At 34.4% G+C, this 18,316-nt stretch overlaps 2 protein-coding genes across 4 annotated transcripts in view; one reads left to right on the forward strand and one right to left on the reverse strand.

The window, feature by feature from the left end:
- The window catches only part of LOC123263017 (protein trachealess), a 372,435-nt gene that overhangs the window by 164,009 nt on the left and 190,110 nt on the right, over positions 1-18,316 (reverse strand). For all 3 annotated transcript variants that reach the window (XM_044725531.1, XM_044725532.1, XM_044725533.1), the window contains one exon: positions 13,348-13,437. In XM_044725531.1, the coding sequence (XP_044581466.1) occupies positions 13,348-13,437 (90 nt within the window). The remainder of the gene's footprint in view (positions 1-13,347; positions 13,438-18,316) is intronic.
- On the forward strand, positions 15,957-16,661 carry LOC123263020. The gene is made up of 2 exons (XM_044725536.1): positions 15,957-16,209; positions 16,278-16,661. The coding sequence occupies exons 1-2, from the start codon at positions 16,020-16,022 to the stop codon at positions 16,616-16,618; spliced, it is 531 nt and encodes a 176-aa protein (XP_044581471.1). The 5' UTR covers positions 15,957-16,019; the 3' UTR covers positions 16,619-16,661.

Here is an 18,316-nt window from a genome sequence, read left to right on the forward strand (position 1 = left end):
TTTAGATATAATTTCTATTTTACAGTCAACGTTGTCGTAAAATAAACGGTCCCGTTGATATTTTCAATTTATATATATGGATTCGCTGTTTCTGAAAATGCGCTTCGAGTTACTGTCATTTATATCCGCTAGCGTTTGGAACCTCTCGGCGTTAGCTTTTTCATTTTTAAAAACGGTAATTGACGATGAATATATTTGTTCTAACGTATCATGCGGTTCGAGTACACATTGAATTCGGAGTAAGGGTGGCATACCGTTGAGGAAAGCTAAAATCGCGTCATTCTCGATATTCGACTTATCGCGATCAGTTAAATCACCCCTTTCGGTAGCTTCAGCATACAAAATATCACGATTCATTGACCGACTGCGATTAATATATGAGATTATATCTCCGTTTGGATGCATTATTATATTTTCTAACACCGCCTTACATTGATTAGCCGAACGACGACGGTCGAAAACAAGTCGCAATAGATTATCAAATTCTTGCATATCATTGTATTCTAAATTTTCGATCGTTGTTCGAGATTCGCCTTTGAATTTTTGATGTAAGAGTATCAGAAATACAAGTTTGACATTTGGCCAAAGCATGGAACACGCGCGCTTGCATGACCTTAAAAAATCAGAAACAGCGGAGCTAGACGCATCAAACTACGGTACGTACGATAACGCGTCCCGAGTAGTTATATTCGTGTTACTTGAATCTGGCGCGGTAACTAATTTTGTATTTTTCAGCTCTTGATCCCACGTGAGAAGCAACTTTGCCGTATGTTCAAGCTCAATTTCTTGAGCTTAGACTGCCTTTTCTCTTTTTGTTACTTATTCTATGCGCTGTATGACCCAAATTTTACTATTTGTATTTAAGTATTTTAGTTCATTTTTATTAATTACATAAAATATTAATAGAAACAATTATTATTATTAGTGCGGCGATTATTATTTAATTATTGTATTTATTTAGTTAATCTAATATATAAAATTCTCGTGTCACAATGTTCGTTCCCATACTCCTCCGAAACGGCTTGACCGATTCTCATGAAATTTTTTATGCATATTCAGTAAGCCTGAGAATCGGCTACTATTTATTTTTCTTACCTCTAAATGATAAGGGGTGTTCACCCCAAAAATTTTTTATTTATTTTTTTGATAAAATTTTTTTTTTTTAATTTTTTTATTATGTGGCATCGAAAAATACATACAACTCTAAATTTGCACTTTTTTATCACCAACCCTTGCTTTTTAATAGTCATTTTCATAATTTTATCATTTTCTATCCCGCTCGATAACATCAATTATTAACACTGGGTAAGTTATCCCCTCCATGTGTCTACCGGTGTCACTTCTCACCCAGTAAACAGCACGGAGTACGGATGTTACCTCTACAGTTTTCGGCTATATTTAGAGTTTATGCTTCAAGCGTAGTAGTTAAACATTTTTACTATCTCAGTCTAACTCTCATATCAAATATATTCTCAAGTAACTTTATTATTTATTTATTAATAACTAATATTATTGAATATAATTAATTATTAATAACTAATAAAATTATTAATTTTGAGTGTAAATCTCACGATTAGTTAATTAAGTGACTTACATAACCTCTAAAATACTCAACACGTGTCACGAGTTCCCGCAAACAACGGCTATTGAGTTGTAAGTATAAATTATTTTTTACGTTTATTATAAAATCAAAAATTATTCTTTCTTATTTATAACAAAAATATTGTTGGGAATGGTGAAAAACGAATTCGGTAAAAGTTAGATTTTTATTACAATTGGGAAATTTTTTTTTGAGTTTACTTATAAGAGCTCTAACTTCGACAGAATTTTTTTTTCACTATTTCTAACAATATGTATTTTCGATCTAATTAAAAAACATAAAATTTTTCGCTTTCGCGAAACTATCTAATTTTTACATGTATATTTAACTTAATCAAAGATAAAATAAAAGATTAATATAATAATTAAATAATTCAATCAGTTCTATTCATGTGTGTTTTGTATTGTACAGTGAACAATGCCAACAAAACGCAAAGGGGCCAATTTGAGCCGTGATACAAGTAAATCTAGAAGCATTCGAAATAGAAAAGCCCAAAGAACCGAAGAACAAGTTCAGGAAGAAAATAATGGAGCGCGTGTGAGAATGGCGCAATTGCGTCAAGAACAATCAGACGATACACGAGCTGAACGCAATGAAGTCATGAAATTAGAATAACGACAATCACACTGTTTTACTGTCAATAGACGCAGAGCGAATGACCAACACCGCCAACAGGCACATTGAGCATTTGTAGCTACATCATTTCTGCGTCTAGCATTCCAGTATGAGCCCGATATTGAATATTATAGTCATTCAAAAGTAGTAATTGGTGCTATGGACAAAGAATGCCCGTATTGTCATGCTTTGAAATTAAAAAATGAACCAGCCGGGATGTGTTGCGCGTCAGGGAAGGTACAACTACCTGTAATTGAAACACCACCGGAACCATTGAACGGTTTGCTTATCGGCACAGATCCAGATTCTAACGTGTTCCTGAAGTCCATTCGAACATTCAACTCATGCTTTCAAATGACATCGTTCGGAGCAACAGAAATAGTTCAAAATACTAATGCAAATGGTCAACAATACAATTCTACATTTAAAATCAGAGGCCAAGTTTATCATAAAATAGGCTCATTGCTGCCAATGCCAAACGAAGCACATAAATTTTTACAATTCTACTTTATGGGCGGCAAGGACTCCGGAAGCGCACTAGCCAATCGGGTAGATGCACGTTATGGCTACAATAACCTTGATTCATTCGATAATCACGCTATTGTCATTAATCCTGATAAAACACCAGCTGGAGAACACATTCGTAGATTCAATGCACCTGTTGCTGACGACGTTGCTGGAATCATGGTTGGCGATCCTACAGGTGCACGAAAAATTGTGATTCGTAGGAGAAATAATAATCTTCAGTTCATTGCTGATACACACCGTTCAGATGACGCTCTCCAATATCCGCTAATCTTCTGGAAGGGACAAGATGGATATAGCATTAATATTAAACAACGACATCCCTTATCACCGTTATCGAGATCAGCGTTCCACCGCCGTAACAAGAACGTTAGCTCAAAGGATTATTATGCGTATAGATTGATAATTAGACGCGAGCTGGATAACGTCATTCTACGATTTCGAGAGCTTTGTTAACAATTCATGGTTGACATGTACGCGAAGATAGAAGGAGAACGACTACGATACTTACGATATAATCAACTCAAGCTACGTGTGGAAGAGTACATTCACTTGCGAGACGCTATTGTCAACAACGCCGACGCCGCTGAAATTGGTAACTCTGTCATTCTACCATCCTCGTACGTAGACAGTCCACGTCATATGCAAGAGTATATACAGGATGCTCTGACTTTCGTGCGCGAATATGGGCGACCGTGTTTATTTATCACGTTCACATGTAATCCAAAATGGCCAGAGATTATATATTTGCTGTTGCCTGGCCAAAATGCAATACATCGTCATGACATTACAGCACGTGTGTTTAGACAAAAGCTAAATTCATTATTAAATTTTATTACTAAATTACATGTATTCGGTCCCACACGTTGCTGGCTGTATTCGGTTGAGTGGCAAAAGCGAGGATTATCTTATGCCCACATTTTGGTTTGGTTAATCGACAAAATCCATCCTGAAGAAATAGATAATATAATTTCTGCAGAAATTCCTGATCCGTCTACTGATCAATTGCTGTTTGATATTGTTACAGCAAACATGATTCATGGCCCATGCGGTACTTTTAGTCGTTCATCGCCTTGCATGTCAGGTGGAAAATGTACAAAAAATTTCCCTAAAGATTTCACTAACGATACAATTACAAATGTCGACGGATATCCAATATATCTTCGAAGGAATCCAGATAATGGCGGACAATCATTTATTAAAAACATCAGCAACACAGACATTGATATTGACAATCGTTGGGTCGTGCCATATTCGCCCCTGCTGAGCAAAACATACAATGCTCATATTAATGTTGATTTCTGCAGTCTGTGAAGAGCATCAAATACATTCGCAAGTATGTCCATAAAGGCAGTGACATGGCGGTGTTTAGAGTGGAAAATACCAATGTGAATGCTCCTCCAGTAAATAAAAACAATGAAATAACGCTCTACCAAATAGGTCGGTACATCAGCTCCAATGAAGCTGTTTGGCGTATCTTTGGTTTTCCAATTCATGAACGGGATCCAGCAGTTGTTTAGTTAGCCGTTAATCTTGAAAATGGTCAGCGTGTATATTTCACGAACGAGACAGCGATTGATCGTGCTATAAATCCACCAAAAACTACACTCACTGAATTTTTTGAATTGTGTAATAGTGCAGATGATTTTGGTGCCTTTGCACGTACTTTATTCTTTTCACAAGTACTGCGCTATTTCACATGGGCTCAAACAAAACAATGGATACCCCGCAAGCAAGGCTCACCAGTTGATGCATGCCCCAATTTATTCAAATCAAACGCCTTGGGGCGAGTATTTACAATGAATCCAAGACAGACTGAGTGCTTTTATCTTCGACTATTGTCGGTTAATGTTACTGGCCCATTGTCATTTCAAGATATACGTAAAGTGAATGGGCAACAGTATACAACGTATAAAGATGCATGCCTTGCACTCGGCTTGCTAGAAGATGACAATCAGTGGGAATGTATGCTTGCTGAAGCAGCATTGAACTGTACAGCAATACAAATTCGTCTACTATTCGCTATAGTGTTGACTACATGTTTTCCAGCCCGAGCAGAGATATTGTAGGATAATCACAAAGATTCAATGACTGATGATATATTGCATCAACATCGTACACGGTGTAACGATCTAGCGATAACATTCAGCGACGATATGTACAATGAAGCATTGATTGCTATTGAGGATCTTTGCATTATCATTGCCACTTTACCACTCAGTCATTTCGGTATGAATTCGCCAAATCGAGGTGCAACTGATTTAATGAACACTGAAATGAATCGTGAAATGCAGTACAACACCGTAGAAATGGCGGCGATTGTTACTCGCAATGTCCCACTAATGAATGAGGAACAAAGAACCATTTACGACCGCATTATGCTCGCAGTTTCAGCAGGACAAGGTGGGTTCTTCTTTTTAAATGCACCAGGTGAAACTGGCAAGACATTCCTTATTTCGCTAATTCTCGCCAAAATACGATCCATTAATGGCATCGCATTGGTCGTTGCATCATCGGGCATTGCGGCAACTTTATTGGATGGAGGCAGAACAGCTTATTCATTATTTAAGCTACCACTAAATATTCAAAATAACCCTGACGCAGTGTGCAACATAAAAAAATAATCGTCCATAGCCACAGTGCTGAAACAGTGTAAAATTATCATCTGGGATGAATGTACCATGGCACACAAATATTCGCTTGAGGCGTTGAACAGGACATTGAAAGATATTAAAAACAACGACAAACTATTTGGTGGCACTCTGTTAGTCCTTTCAGGTGACTTCAGACAAACGCTTCCCGTCATTCCACGTTCAACATACGCTGATGAAATCAACGCCTGCTTAAAATCATCGACATTGTGGCGTAATGTTGAAATAGTAATAGTACAGCTGAAAGTAAATATGCGCGTTCAAATGCTTCAAGATCCATCCGCTGAAACATTCTCAAAACAACTCTTAGATATCGGCGATGGAAAAGTCACTATAGCTGGAACTGGATACATAAAATCAGCGAATGATTTCTGCACAGTCATTGATTCGCAAGATGCTCTCATTGAACAAATATTTCCCGATGTACACACGAATTACATAAATCTCGAGTGGCTTGCAGAAAGAGCAATGTTAGCTGCAAAAAATATGGATGTTGACATTTTAAATTGAAGATACAACAATTATTGCCAGGGGACTTGGTATCATATAAATCTATCGATACAGTTTGCGACGACACTGAAGCTGTAAATTTTCCAACAGAGTTTTCAAACTCACTAGATTTGCCAGGCATGCCACCACATAACTTACAATTGAAGGTTGGATCTCCAATTATTTTGCTTCGTAATTTGAACCCGCCACGGCTATGCAACGGTACGCGATTAGTCATTAAAAAATTAATGAGAAACGTTATCGAAGGCAACATTTTAAATGGCAAGTTTCGAGGTGAAAATATATTGATACCTCGAATACCTATTATACCCACAGATGTGCCAAATCAATTTAAGCGTATTCAATTTCCAATTAGATTGGCATTTGCAATGACTATTAATAAATCCCAAGGCCAAACAATGTCTGTTTGTTGCTTAGATTTGAGCACACCATGTTTTTCACACGGACAATTATACATTGCATGCTCTCGAGTGGGTAAACCATCAAGTTTGTTTGTATTAGCTAAAGACGGGCTAACAAAAAATATTGTTCACGCTGCAGCATTAAGAGATTAATATTATGTAATTAATTAATTACATAAATAATTATTACTTTAAATAAATTAAAACAATTAATGTTTGGTGTTTTGTTATTTTTAAACAACATTCCCCCATCGTTCACAGCGCTCCAGGCCTTTTTCACTCATATTCCACATCCTTATACACTTCCAATAAGTTAGTAATTTTTTTTCTACACTATAAATTCTCTAGAAATTATTCACATGGCAAAACAACGTTCGCCGGGTCAGCTAGTAATATTATATTATTGTTACCGAAGGTATGATTAAATTAAGAAATAAAGCGTGTGAGAAATTATTATGAAGCCGAGCAAATTAATCGAGCAAAAGAGATTAATTGTAAAAGAAATTAAAAGACTGGGAAAATTATTCTAAGTTCCGAACAAGATTTAGTATGGGAAAGCGACGAATGGATATATAATAAAAGACATGACGATTATTATCATGTGAGAAATAATTTAGGTCAGCGAAAATTTTATAAGTCCGAAGCAAGATTTAGTATGGGAAATCGACGAAGGGATAGAAAATGAAGGAAATTACGATTAAAATAATAAATAATTATTTTTAAATGTTCGTTTAATGACGCCGGACAGATGGCGCTCGAACAGGGACAGGATTAATTATTAGTACAGAGCCTATTTATTGATCTGAAACCGTGAAGAGAAAATTATTTTTTGTTTTTAAGCTGAATGACATGGCGTGCGAAAGCTATTTATCGCGTTTTCGTCGTTTTTACAACCATGGAGATGTCAAAGACCAACAAGATGTTTACTGAACTTCAGAAACGGAGAAGAATGGACCTTCAACTGAGGTACGGTAGGTGACCATAAACCGGGTAGGTGGGAGCGAGAAGGATACTCTCCACTTGCTCTCAGGGTAGAGTTTACGACCCCACAGGGATGACGGCTAGTTGCCCTGAAAGGGGGGGAGGGTGGGGGGTTTATTGGGAAATTAGTTAGTATTTTGTAGACCGCGTTTTTGAGTTTGAACCGTGAATACCGTCATGTATGTTTGGATAGAAAGTTTCTATTGTATTAGTGTATATTGCTTATATTGTTTCTTGATTTTGAACCGCGTTAATGATTTTGAACCGCGAATATGTGTAAAAAGAGTGTTCTAATGTATTGTTTATATTGTTCAATTTGCTTATATTGTTTATATCGTTTATTAACATGATCAGGTCAATAAAGAGGTTTCCTTTTTCTTTGATTTATTTAAAATGAAGTGATTTGTTTATATTTTGTTATTTATAATGTGTTCCCCATTTATGACCCTGGACTTCAGCGACCAAATTTCAAGCCGGGGATTAATTAGAATAAGTTTGATTAGAAAACGTGGACGTTACAACTGTTATTAGGCATTTTAATCTCACTAAGAAACTGATTTTAATCGATTTCCGCAATTATCGTAACTATTTCAAGAAAGAAACGAGATGATAAGCTAATTTACAAAATTTCCTAGAATTAGTTCATGAAGCCCGTGATTTTTGAGACTCTGAGAAAATATTTAATCGATTAATAAACGGTAAAATTTCGAATAACCACGCTATTTGTTTATATTGTACCGTCTTTCGGTGGAGTTTCCCGGTTTGAAAGTAAAACGTTACTCATCTTACGGTATTACTACCATAAATCCTACTCCACTTTACTTGATAAAATTATTAATTCGTAGCAACATTCACGATGGAAATTGTGATTGGCTTATGAAATCAGTAAAATTCACACAAAATTCACGTCACTGGCCCATGTTAAAATAAAATCACTTGATGAAGTTTCATATAAAGCAATACTTCGCATACACCTGAACTTTGTGACAACTAATTAATTTATAAAATTATAGCGTTAATAGCAACTATTTAAAATATACTACGCGATTAAAACCACGTAAATTTTTCACCTCATTTGGCATTAAATTTATTAAGGTCCGTAGCAACACTTTAGTTATTTAACACAATTTATGTAATCACTTCACATAAAATTTAAATTCCATAGCAACACTTTATATTTCCTAGGATAATTTGGCACTTAATCACTACACGAGAATAATTCAAATTATCTCTTAATCGGTTCACAAATATCTTTGTTTTAAACTTCATCATGGTAGTGGAGCTAATCTGTGATCCTGGTCACAGCACCACTGTAACGTTCTGGAAATTTGATTATTTCTCATATAAGATTCTCTATAAATTTTTACCAGGCCGGCCGCTTTAGGTAATCGATAGATTCCAGGTGGGCCGCACAGATGAACTCTCCTACCATAATTTTTACTTATAAATTGACTGTTAACTTAGGAATAGGGTGGAACAGCTGATTAGCGTTCACCCCTATAGGAATATAAGGGAATAGGTTGGAACGCTAAGAAGCGCTCGCCCCTATCTGAAATAATTAGTCAGAATTGACATAATATTAAATTTAATGATACGAATAGGACTAGAAGGAAGCTGGCGAACAAAGTCCGAGCTCGATGAGCTCTTCCGGTCGACTGACTTAGTTTTTAGTTATTTAATTGTACAAAGATCTGTTGCAGCCATAGTTGAGCTCGGGTTACACCTCGAGAACGTCGTCGAGGCTCGGGTCCCATGCTGACGCGGATGTTTTTATATTCCGTGGGCCACGTTGACTTCTCAGTGACCTCTTATCATATAAGATTTCCGTTGCCTCGTTGGCGAACCAGCAACGAATCTCTTTCGGAATTTAATTGCAAGAAAATCTTAAATAAAAATTTAATAAATTATAAAATTCAACCATTTTTTTACAGAACGTCACATAGATTTTTATGAAATCTACTATGATTAAATTGAAAAAACGGTTGACCCTAAAGACTATCCCTGCAACTTCCCGCTAAGTCCATACCTAAACGCTTATAATCTCACTAATTTTGATTTTGAGCTCTTCGAGCTCTAAAACATAATTTTCGACTTATTTTGAGCTCTTCGAGCTCAAAAAGTTTGCTATTCTATGCTTTTGAGCTCAAAGAGCTCAAAAGTCTGGTGAGAATTGGATACAATACCATTTTTGGAATTTTCAAACTACTTGACGTTTTGAGGTCCTAGGAAGCTGTCCTGACTTTTTCTGCGGTGGTGTCTGTGCGGCTGTGTGTGTGTGTGTGTGTGTGTGTGTGTGTGTGTGTGTGTGTGTGTGTGTGTGTGTGTGTGTGTGTGTGTGTGTATGCATGTGTGTTAATATGTGACTCGCTTATAACTTTTGAACGACTCAACCGATCGGAACCTGCCAAACGGCGTTCTAAAGAGTTCCCTAAAACTTAGATTTCCTGTAAATTTAAACCGATTCGAACCGATAGATTTTGAGAAATTTTGAAAAAACTCAAAAAAACTAAGATCAAACTATCGATCAACTCAAAAAACTAATACGCTCTTAACCTTGAAAAACCACGTCGATCCTCGCTAATCCGGTCAAAATCAGTCGTTTCGTTCGGGAGATATCGTGAACGAAAGAAAACCGAAAAAAGTGTTTTTTTCACATAACTTCAACATTTCTCCTCGAATCGTTCTTGATAAGATCAAATAATTGTTAGAACCCAAAAAACCGCGTCGATCGCCGCCAAGAACGTAAAAATCGGTTGGTTGGTTCGAGAGATATACTCGACGAAATATTTGGAAACAAGTGTTTTTTTAACATAGCTCCGACATTTTTTTGGATTAACTTTTAAACGGCTTAATTGATTAGTTTTAAAAACTAATCAGCTGTTAAAATCAAAAAATTACGTCGATCACCGTCAAGCAAGTAAAATCGGTCAATTCGTTCAAGGATATCGTGAACGAAAGAAAACCGAAAAAAGTATTTTCGGAATTACTCCAAAATTCCTAGTTATATCAATTTAAACTCAAAGATTGTTTATAAAGCTGAAAAAATTATGTCGAATGCCGCCAGTCGTATGAAAATCGGTCGATTCATTCAAAAGTTTTTGCGGTTTATAAATTTAAAAAATATTGTTCTATGAAACTTCCATTACACTTTTGAGCTCGAAGAGCTTAAAAGCATAGAAAAGCTATTTCTTCAAGCTCGGAGAGCCCAAAATAACACATAAATTGAATTTTTGAGCTCAGAGAGCTCAAAAACATCATTAGTGGAACTCTAAGCACCTAGGTATGGAATTAGCGAGAAGGTTGATTTGTGGTCGATGAAACTCTTTAAGTTTCGACTCTTCAAGTCGACAATAATTAAGTCTGGAACGTTTGTATATCGTTGTGGTTTGGTTACAGTCTCGCTTGTGTTAGGTTTTAGGTTCTAATCTTGGTTAGAGCGATAAGTATTTTTATAAATTTATTTATTAGTTAAGCTTTTAATATAAAATAAATATGAATTTGATTGTGATGTGGAACCTTATCCCTCATCCGGCTTTGAAAAAATTTTCGCAAAAGGGACATAAATATAAAAGAATAATATCTATAAATATCTAACGGAAAAAAAACAAACGAAAAAAAGTTTGTTTGAGCTACTAATCATTGTATTTGATTCTAAATTATAAAAAATTTGAAAAATCCAAAAGTGCGCGCTTCATAATCTTATTTTCCGTGATAAAATTGATTAAAATAAAATATAAGTACTTTTAAATTTTTCGTGCCATTGTCTACCCAGAGAAGCAAGGTACTGCGCATGTGTTCTAAACGAACCTTATTTACATAGATATAGATATACAAACGATAACTTGATTTTAGTTAATTGCTAATTATAATTAAACTTCATTGAATTGAACCGTGATCTTTGAAAAGACTTAGTTTTGGATAATACTAAAGCGTATAAAAAAATTAGAAAAACGGTTGACCCTAAAGGCCATGCCTGCAACTTCCCGCTACTTTCATAATTAAGCGCTTATAATTGCACTTATTACGTTTTTTAGCTCTTTGAGCTTAAAATATAATTGTCGTGCAATTTTGAGCTCCCCGAGCTCAAAAGTTTGATAGCAATTTAATAAAACACTATTTTTTACATTTTCAAACCGCAATAACTTTTGAATAAATCAATCAATTTTCACGCAGTTGGCGGCATTCGATGCATTTTTTAAGCCTCATAAGTAATTTTTTAGTTTCAATTGATTGAATTAGAAATTCGAAAAAAACACTTTTTTGGGTTTTCTTTCGACAACGATAACTCACGAATAAGTCAACCGATTTCGACCACGCACACACACACACATACAGACATACGGACACCATCGTGGGAACATTCGGGGAAGCTTTCTAGAACCTCAGAACGTTGAGATATGATAACTCGATTTTCGAAAAACGGGGTAAAACCAATAACTTCTTGATTTTTGAAAATTTTTTATTTTCTTAGCGGGAAGTTAAAAAGTAGGTTTTATGCTTTTAAGCTCTTCGAGCTCAAAAGTCTTATCAAAGTTCAATGAAACACCATTTTAAAAATTTTCAAACTGCTATAACTTTTGAATAAATCAACCGATTTTCACGCAGTTGACAGTGATCGATGTAGTTTTTTGAGATCTATGAAAAATTCGAAACAAAAAATCGATCTGATGAAACTTTCCGGAGTTATTACAAAAAAACACTTTTTTCGATTTTTTTCGACAACGATATCTCCCGAACGCATCATCCGATTCTGACGCAATTGATGGCGATCGATGCGGGTTTTCAAGATTAAGAGCTGATCAGTTTTTGAGGTCAATCATATCAGTTCAGCCAATTCGGAGATATTTTGAAAAAATGAAAAAAAACAACTTTTTTTTCACTTTTTTTGCAATTGCTCGAAATCTACCGGTCCGAATCGGTTCTAACTTACAGGAAATCTAAGTTTCTCAAAACCTTGATCTTTTCAAAACGGGCTAAAACCAGAAACTTCCCGATTTTTCGAAAATCATTGTTTTTCTTAGCGGGAAGTTAAAAATTAGGAAAACGGTTGACCCTGCAACTTCCCACTAATTCCATACTCAAACGCTCAAAATTGCACTCGTTAGGTTTTTGAGCTCATCGAGCTCAAAAATATAATTTTCATGTCATTTTGGGTTCTCCAAGCTCAAAAGGCTGATAGAAGTTAAATAAAACACTATCACTTGAATTTTCAAACCGCAATTACTTTTGAATGAATGAACCGATTCTCATGCAGGTTTGCAGCATTCATCGCAGTTTTTTAAGCTCCATAAATGATCTTTAAGTTCAAATTCTTTGAACTAATAATTTCGGGGTAATTCCGAAAGAACACTTTTTTCAGTTTTCTTTCGACAACGATAACTCACAAACGAACTGACTGATTTTGACCAGACTGGCAGTGATTGACGTAGTTTTTCAAAGTTAAGAACTGATTAGTTTTTTAAATCTATTCCTAAAGCCGTCAAAAAGTAATTGTAAAAAATCTGTTATTCAAACTTTATTAGATTTCTCAAATCTACTGGTCCACAGAAACTCTTTGGAACCCCGCTTAGTTCATTTTAATCAGTCGAGTCTTCCGAAAGTTATGAGAGGGTCACATTTATACACACACACACACACACACACACACACACACACACACACACACACACACACACACACACACATACATACATACATACATACAGACATACGGACATCATCGCGAAAACATTCAGGGAAGCTTCCTAGGACCTCAAAACGTCGAGATCTGATGAAAACTCAATTTTTGAAAAATGGAGTAAAACCAATAACTTCCCGATTTTTGAAAATTGTTAATTTTATTAGGAGAAAGTTAAAAAACTTCATTAGTTTAGATTTTCGGCAGTTATCGTGACCACACCAGTTTCCATACATACATCAGACATACGGACGTCCACGAAATAATTTTCTTAAGATCACTCTAACAATCACATATGATTGTGTCGTCAAGTTCCAATTAAGATAAAAGTGATCATTCAATTAAATGTGGTATGAAATTGTACATGTAATCAAAATTTATACTTACTTGAGATAATCCTAAGTAGATTGAAACGGTCTCCGAGATGTACAAAAATCGACCATCTGCAGCTACAGCCATTGCAAATCCGTCTAGAGACTGAAACGAAACACGAATTTCAGACAAAAAAAATTTGTATTATTTAATAGATTTAAAAATATCTTAGATTTTTCCAAAATGCTCTAATCGTGACGTTCACCTTCTTTTTAATCAGAGTACTAAATTGTACTCCTAATTCATAGATTCAAATGTGAATACATCTGAAGTTCTACTGATTTCTAAAGACTTTGTTTTAGCCTCGTTAATTTGTGGTCGAAGCCCCTAAATCGGCCCTGCTAGAAAAAGACGTATCTCAAGTTACAGTGTTTTATCATAAACTGATATTGAATTGATATCATAATCTGAATTTTTCTAGAAATGATATTTGCATTCTATTAAAGATCTACGTGCTTCTGTCTCGAAACTTTGATCTTCGAAACACGTCGTTTTCTCGTGAGAAAGCGGCAATAACACTTAACTGCACTTTTTTCATTGCAACGTGGCTACTCAACGCACTTCGCGACTACCAATAAATCACCCATGGTACACGTACCCTGACAAGTAGTGTCAACCGGTAATGTTTTGCGCAAAAAATTGAATAGAGAGTTAATTACAATAAATATTGGTTATCGACAGACGTCATTTAGAATTAGATAGTAAACAAGAAGAGGTCACCAGTATTTACCCCTATTTTTTCAATAAAAACCAGTGGAGCTACTATCGCGATGAATCGTACGTTGAGAGCAGTCTTTGTTCTATTTTGTTACTGTACACACCTGTAATTGTATTACGACCATTTATAATTAAAGTGAAACTTGAGTCGGGTAAGATATTGGTAAGAAGCGGTGCAAGTATTAAATAACTTTCAGCTGTATGATTTAATACTTGTAATTGACGGCTATTAGCTCTATTTTTTAATAAGAAGGTAATCAGCAGAGCAGTGTGCAGAAAAAGTTGGTTATGTGTCGGAGCTTAGCCTACCTTTTAACGTACGACGCTACCCATGGATTATCCTGGACCATTATTCCTTCCGCGAACATAAAATTAAATTTAGCTAATTGTAGCTTCGAAAGCTGTCGACCTGGTCAGTCGTAGAGAGCAAGATCACATCAAGTGGACCCCCCCATTTTCCACTTGATTCTGAAAATTGAGTCTATATGGGGTATTCCATGCCAAATCGACCACTTTTGACCCCGACCCTTTTCGATTTGGCCGAAGGTTTTCCATCCTTTTCTACCCTATAAAAAACGGTTCTCAGAATTTTTTTGAATTTTTTTACCTAACTCCAAAAAAGTTATGAATTTTTCAAAAAAATGGCTTTTTTATTTTCAAATAGCCATAACTTTTTCAAAACTAAACATTTAGGTACCTTTTTTTTTTAAAAATTTTTGTTTTTAGATGTACTTTCCGATAAAAAATATTAAAAAATTTTTGTAAGTCAATACATATGGAATTTTTCAGTTTTTTGACAAAAATCAATGATTTTTCGAAGTTCGACATTTTTTTTTTTTAATTTTTTTTTTCTAAAATAAACTTTAATCAATTCCACAGTTATCCCTGTAGAACCCAGATTGGGCCGATTTCTCTTTCTATTTTTTTTATTCAATTGAAAAAATTGTTAAATTTTCAAAAATGGAAAAAAAATTTTTTTTCATAAATTTTATTTATATAATGAGATAAATACAATTCAACGATTTCACGGCATTATATTCACAATTTAGAGGCTTCATCGATGACTGTAATTAGTAAGATTCAAATTTTAATATATCAATTAGATCGATAAACTAGGGATAACAATTATCGACTTACCTATAGCCAGTAAACTAGATGCTATAAGCTAGTATGTTTTGATTAAAAGTGCGGCTTTTTCATTTTGAGATCTAAAACATAACCTATAAATCTTTTGTGCAATCTAGTGTTTTATAAAAGATTGTCATTACATTTGTTGTATAAATAAATAATTTCTCTAGTTTATAAGCGCTTTTTTAATTTGTCTTTATGGCGTAAAAAAGGTATTTGATCGGTGTTGTAATCCTTTTGAGTTGGAATCTCATTTTAAAAATTGGTTTACGTCCGGCGACTGATATTATGAAAGTAACGTTAGATTAGATGATAATTATTTATTATGCAGTTCATGTCGAAAAAGCTTCAGAGTTAGTGAAGCAACAAACAAATGCTCGTAATGATCCTAGTGCTGATGTAAGTGACCGTGAAGACAACTATAGTGACAATAATGACAACAATGATCAGGCTGATAATGATAGTAATACAACTGCCACGGATCTCCCATTATCCTTATCATTCCGTAAGTTTTTTTAATTATTTATACGTTACTTGAATACATTTCTAGTAGCTATATGTTTCACTATTATTTTTAAGGTTCCATGTCATTTGATAGCGAACCCAAAGCATCACAATCAAGCTCAGATCCCAAGTTAGCGCTGCAACTCAATTACCCGTAATAAACCATGCATTAGAATTGTTAAATCAATCACCGATTCCATCGAAGAAATTGAATGATAATCAATTTTTGAACAATAAAATAAATCGGGTATCCGGACAGCTTGAAATTAGTTTTGCTTTCTTCTTCAGATGAAGAATCGATTGATGACGATGGTGAAAATTTTCGCTCTCTAATTAAAATGTTGTATGATAAATTCAACGATAAAGAAACTGATAAGTCTTTGAAAATACAAATTTTAACATTATTACCTGTAAAATGGAGTGAGAGACGTATTTGTGAAACTATGAATACATCAAGACATTTGTCAAGAGTAGCAAAAAATTTGGTTGAAGAAACGGGTTTACTTTCTACACCTGAATCGAAATTAGGTATGGGTAGCGTAAAATCGATGTTTTAAATACACTTGAAAACTAAATTACTCAACATTTTTGTATAGGGAGGACAATTACTGATCAGGTAAAATTAAAAGTTGAAAATTTTTACAACGATGATGAGTATAGTGCTCAAATGCCCGGTATGAAAGACTTTGTATCAATTCGAAGTGATGATGGTAATCGGATACACGTCCAAAAAAGACTTATCCTGTCTAACTTAAAAGAATTATACCAATGTTTCTGTGAAATAAATTCTGCTGAGAGAATTGGATTTTCAAAATTCGCTTCTTTGCGACCAAAACATTGTGTGTTAGCAGGGGCAAGTGGAACACACACCATCTGCGTGTGTACGATTCATCAAAACGTGAAGTTAATGATGCTTGGTAATTATCAAATTAATTAATAATTATAAATGCGTGAATTTTAAGTTTACTAAATTACTGTTATTTTAGGTGCAAATATTTATTCTTTTACAAGGAACACAGAAAAGCCCATTAAACACTACATCGATTACTTGAGCATGATTATATGTGAAAATCCGTCTTTTCAGTGTTATTTAGGTGGATGTAAAACTGTCCTGTGGTCGATGAGTTGAGTAAAATTTTACTAAAATGTTTTGAGGACCGGGAAATCGAGAATATTACATATAAATATTGGATATCAAAACCGAGAAGTAGTTTAGAAACTATTATTAAGCCTACAGAAGAATTTGTGGAAAATTTTGTAGTGAGTTAGAAATTCTTCTACCTCATTCGTTCATTGCTATGAGCAAGCCCAATTCTTGAAGACATTGAAAGAAACATTGAAACCAAACGAATACGTTATTATTTGTGATTTTGCAGAAAATTATGCCTTCGTAGTACAAAATGCGGCAGCTGGTTTTCACTGGAATAATAATCAGGCAACAGTTTTTCCAGTCGTTATTTATTATAAAGTAAATAACAAACTTGAACACAAAAGTTTAGTAATTATCTCAGATTCTAACAAACATGATGCCGTTGTTGTTCATGTTTTCATCGAAATAATAACTGATTACGTGAAAAGTCTTCCTGAACGTTGTAACAAGATTTATTATTTTTCTGATGGAGCTCCTCAACAATTTAAAAACTTTAAAAACTTTGTAAATTTATATTACCACGAAGATGATTTTGATATTCCTGCTGAATGGCATTTTTTTGCGACTGCCCATGGGAAAGGTCCGTGTGATGGAATCGGTGGTATTCTCAAACGACTTGCAGCGAGAGCAAGTCTCCAACTCGCGGTAGACAAACAAATAACGACACCAGAAGAACTTTTTGAATGGGCTTCTGCACCGGATAACTTGCCGAATATTATAGTGAAGTTTTCCCCAGAAGAAGATTATGACACAGCAGTAAATGATTTAAATGATCGATTTTGCAGAACGAAACCGATTACAGGAACTCAACAACTACATTGTATAATTCCGGACAAAAATGGTTGTTTACTAGTTAAAAACTTTTCGAATTCGAATGAACACAGAATTTGTAAAATATTTAAACGACAGAGAGAAAAGTAATTAATTTTAGCTGCATCAATTATTGATCTTACTAATTACAGTCATCGATGAAGCCTCTAAATTGTGAATGTAATGCCGTAAAATTGTTGAATTGTATTTATCTCATTATATAAATAAAATTTATGAAAAAAAATTTTTTTTCCATTTTTGAAAATTTAACAATTTTTTTTCAATTGAATAAAAAAAATAGAAAGAGAAATCGGCCCAATCTGGGTTCTACAGGGATAACTGTGGAATTGATTGAAGTTTATTTTAGAAAAAAAAAATTTAAAAAAAAAAATGTCGAACTTCGAAAAATCATTGATTTTTGTCAAAAAACTGAAAAATTCCATATGTATTGATCTTACAAAAATTTTTTTAATATTTTTATCGGAAAGTACATCTAAAACAAAAATTTTAAAAAAAAAAGGTACCTAAATGTTTAGTTTTGAAAAAGTTATGGCTATTTGAAAATAAAAAAGCCATTTTTTTGAAAAATTCATAACTTTTTTGGAGTTAGGTAAAAAAATTCAAAAAAATTCTGAGAACCGTTTTTTATAGGGTAGAAAAGGATGGAAAACCTTC

This window comes from Cotesia glomerata, linkage group LG4 (assembly GCF_020080835.1).
Source record: "Cotesia glomerata isolate CgM1 linkage group LG4, MPM_Cglom_v2.3, whole genome shotgun sequence".
NCBI classification, from domain to species: Eukaryota; Metazoa; Arthropoda; class Insecta; order Hymenoptera; family Braconidae; genus Cotesia; species Cotesia glomerata.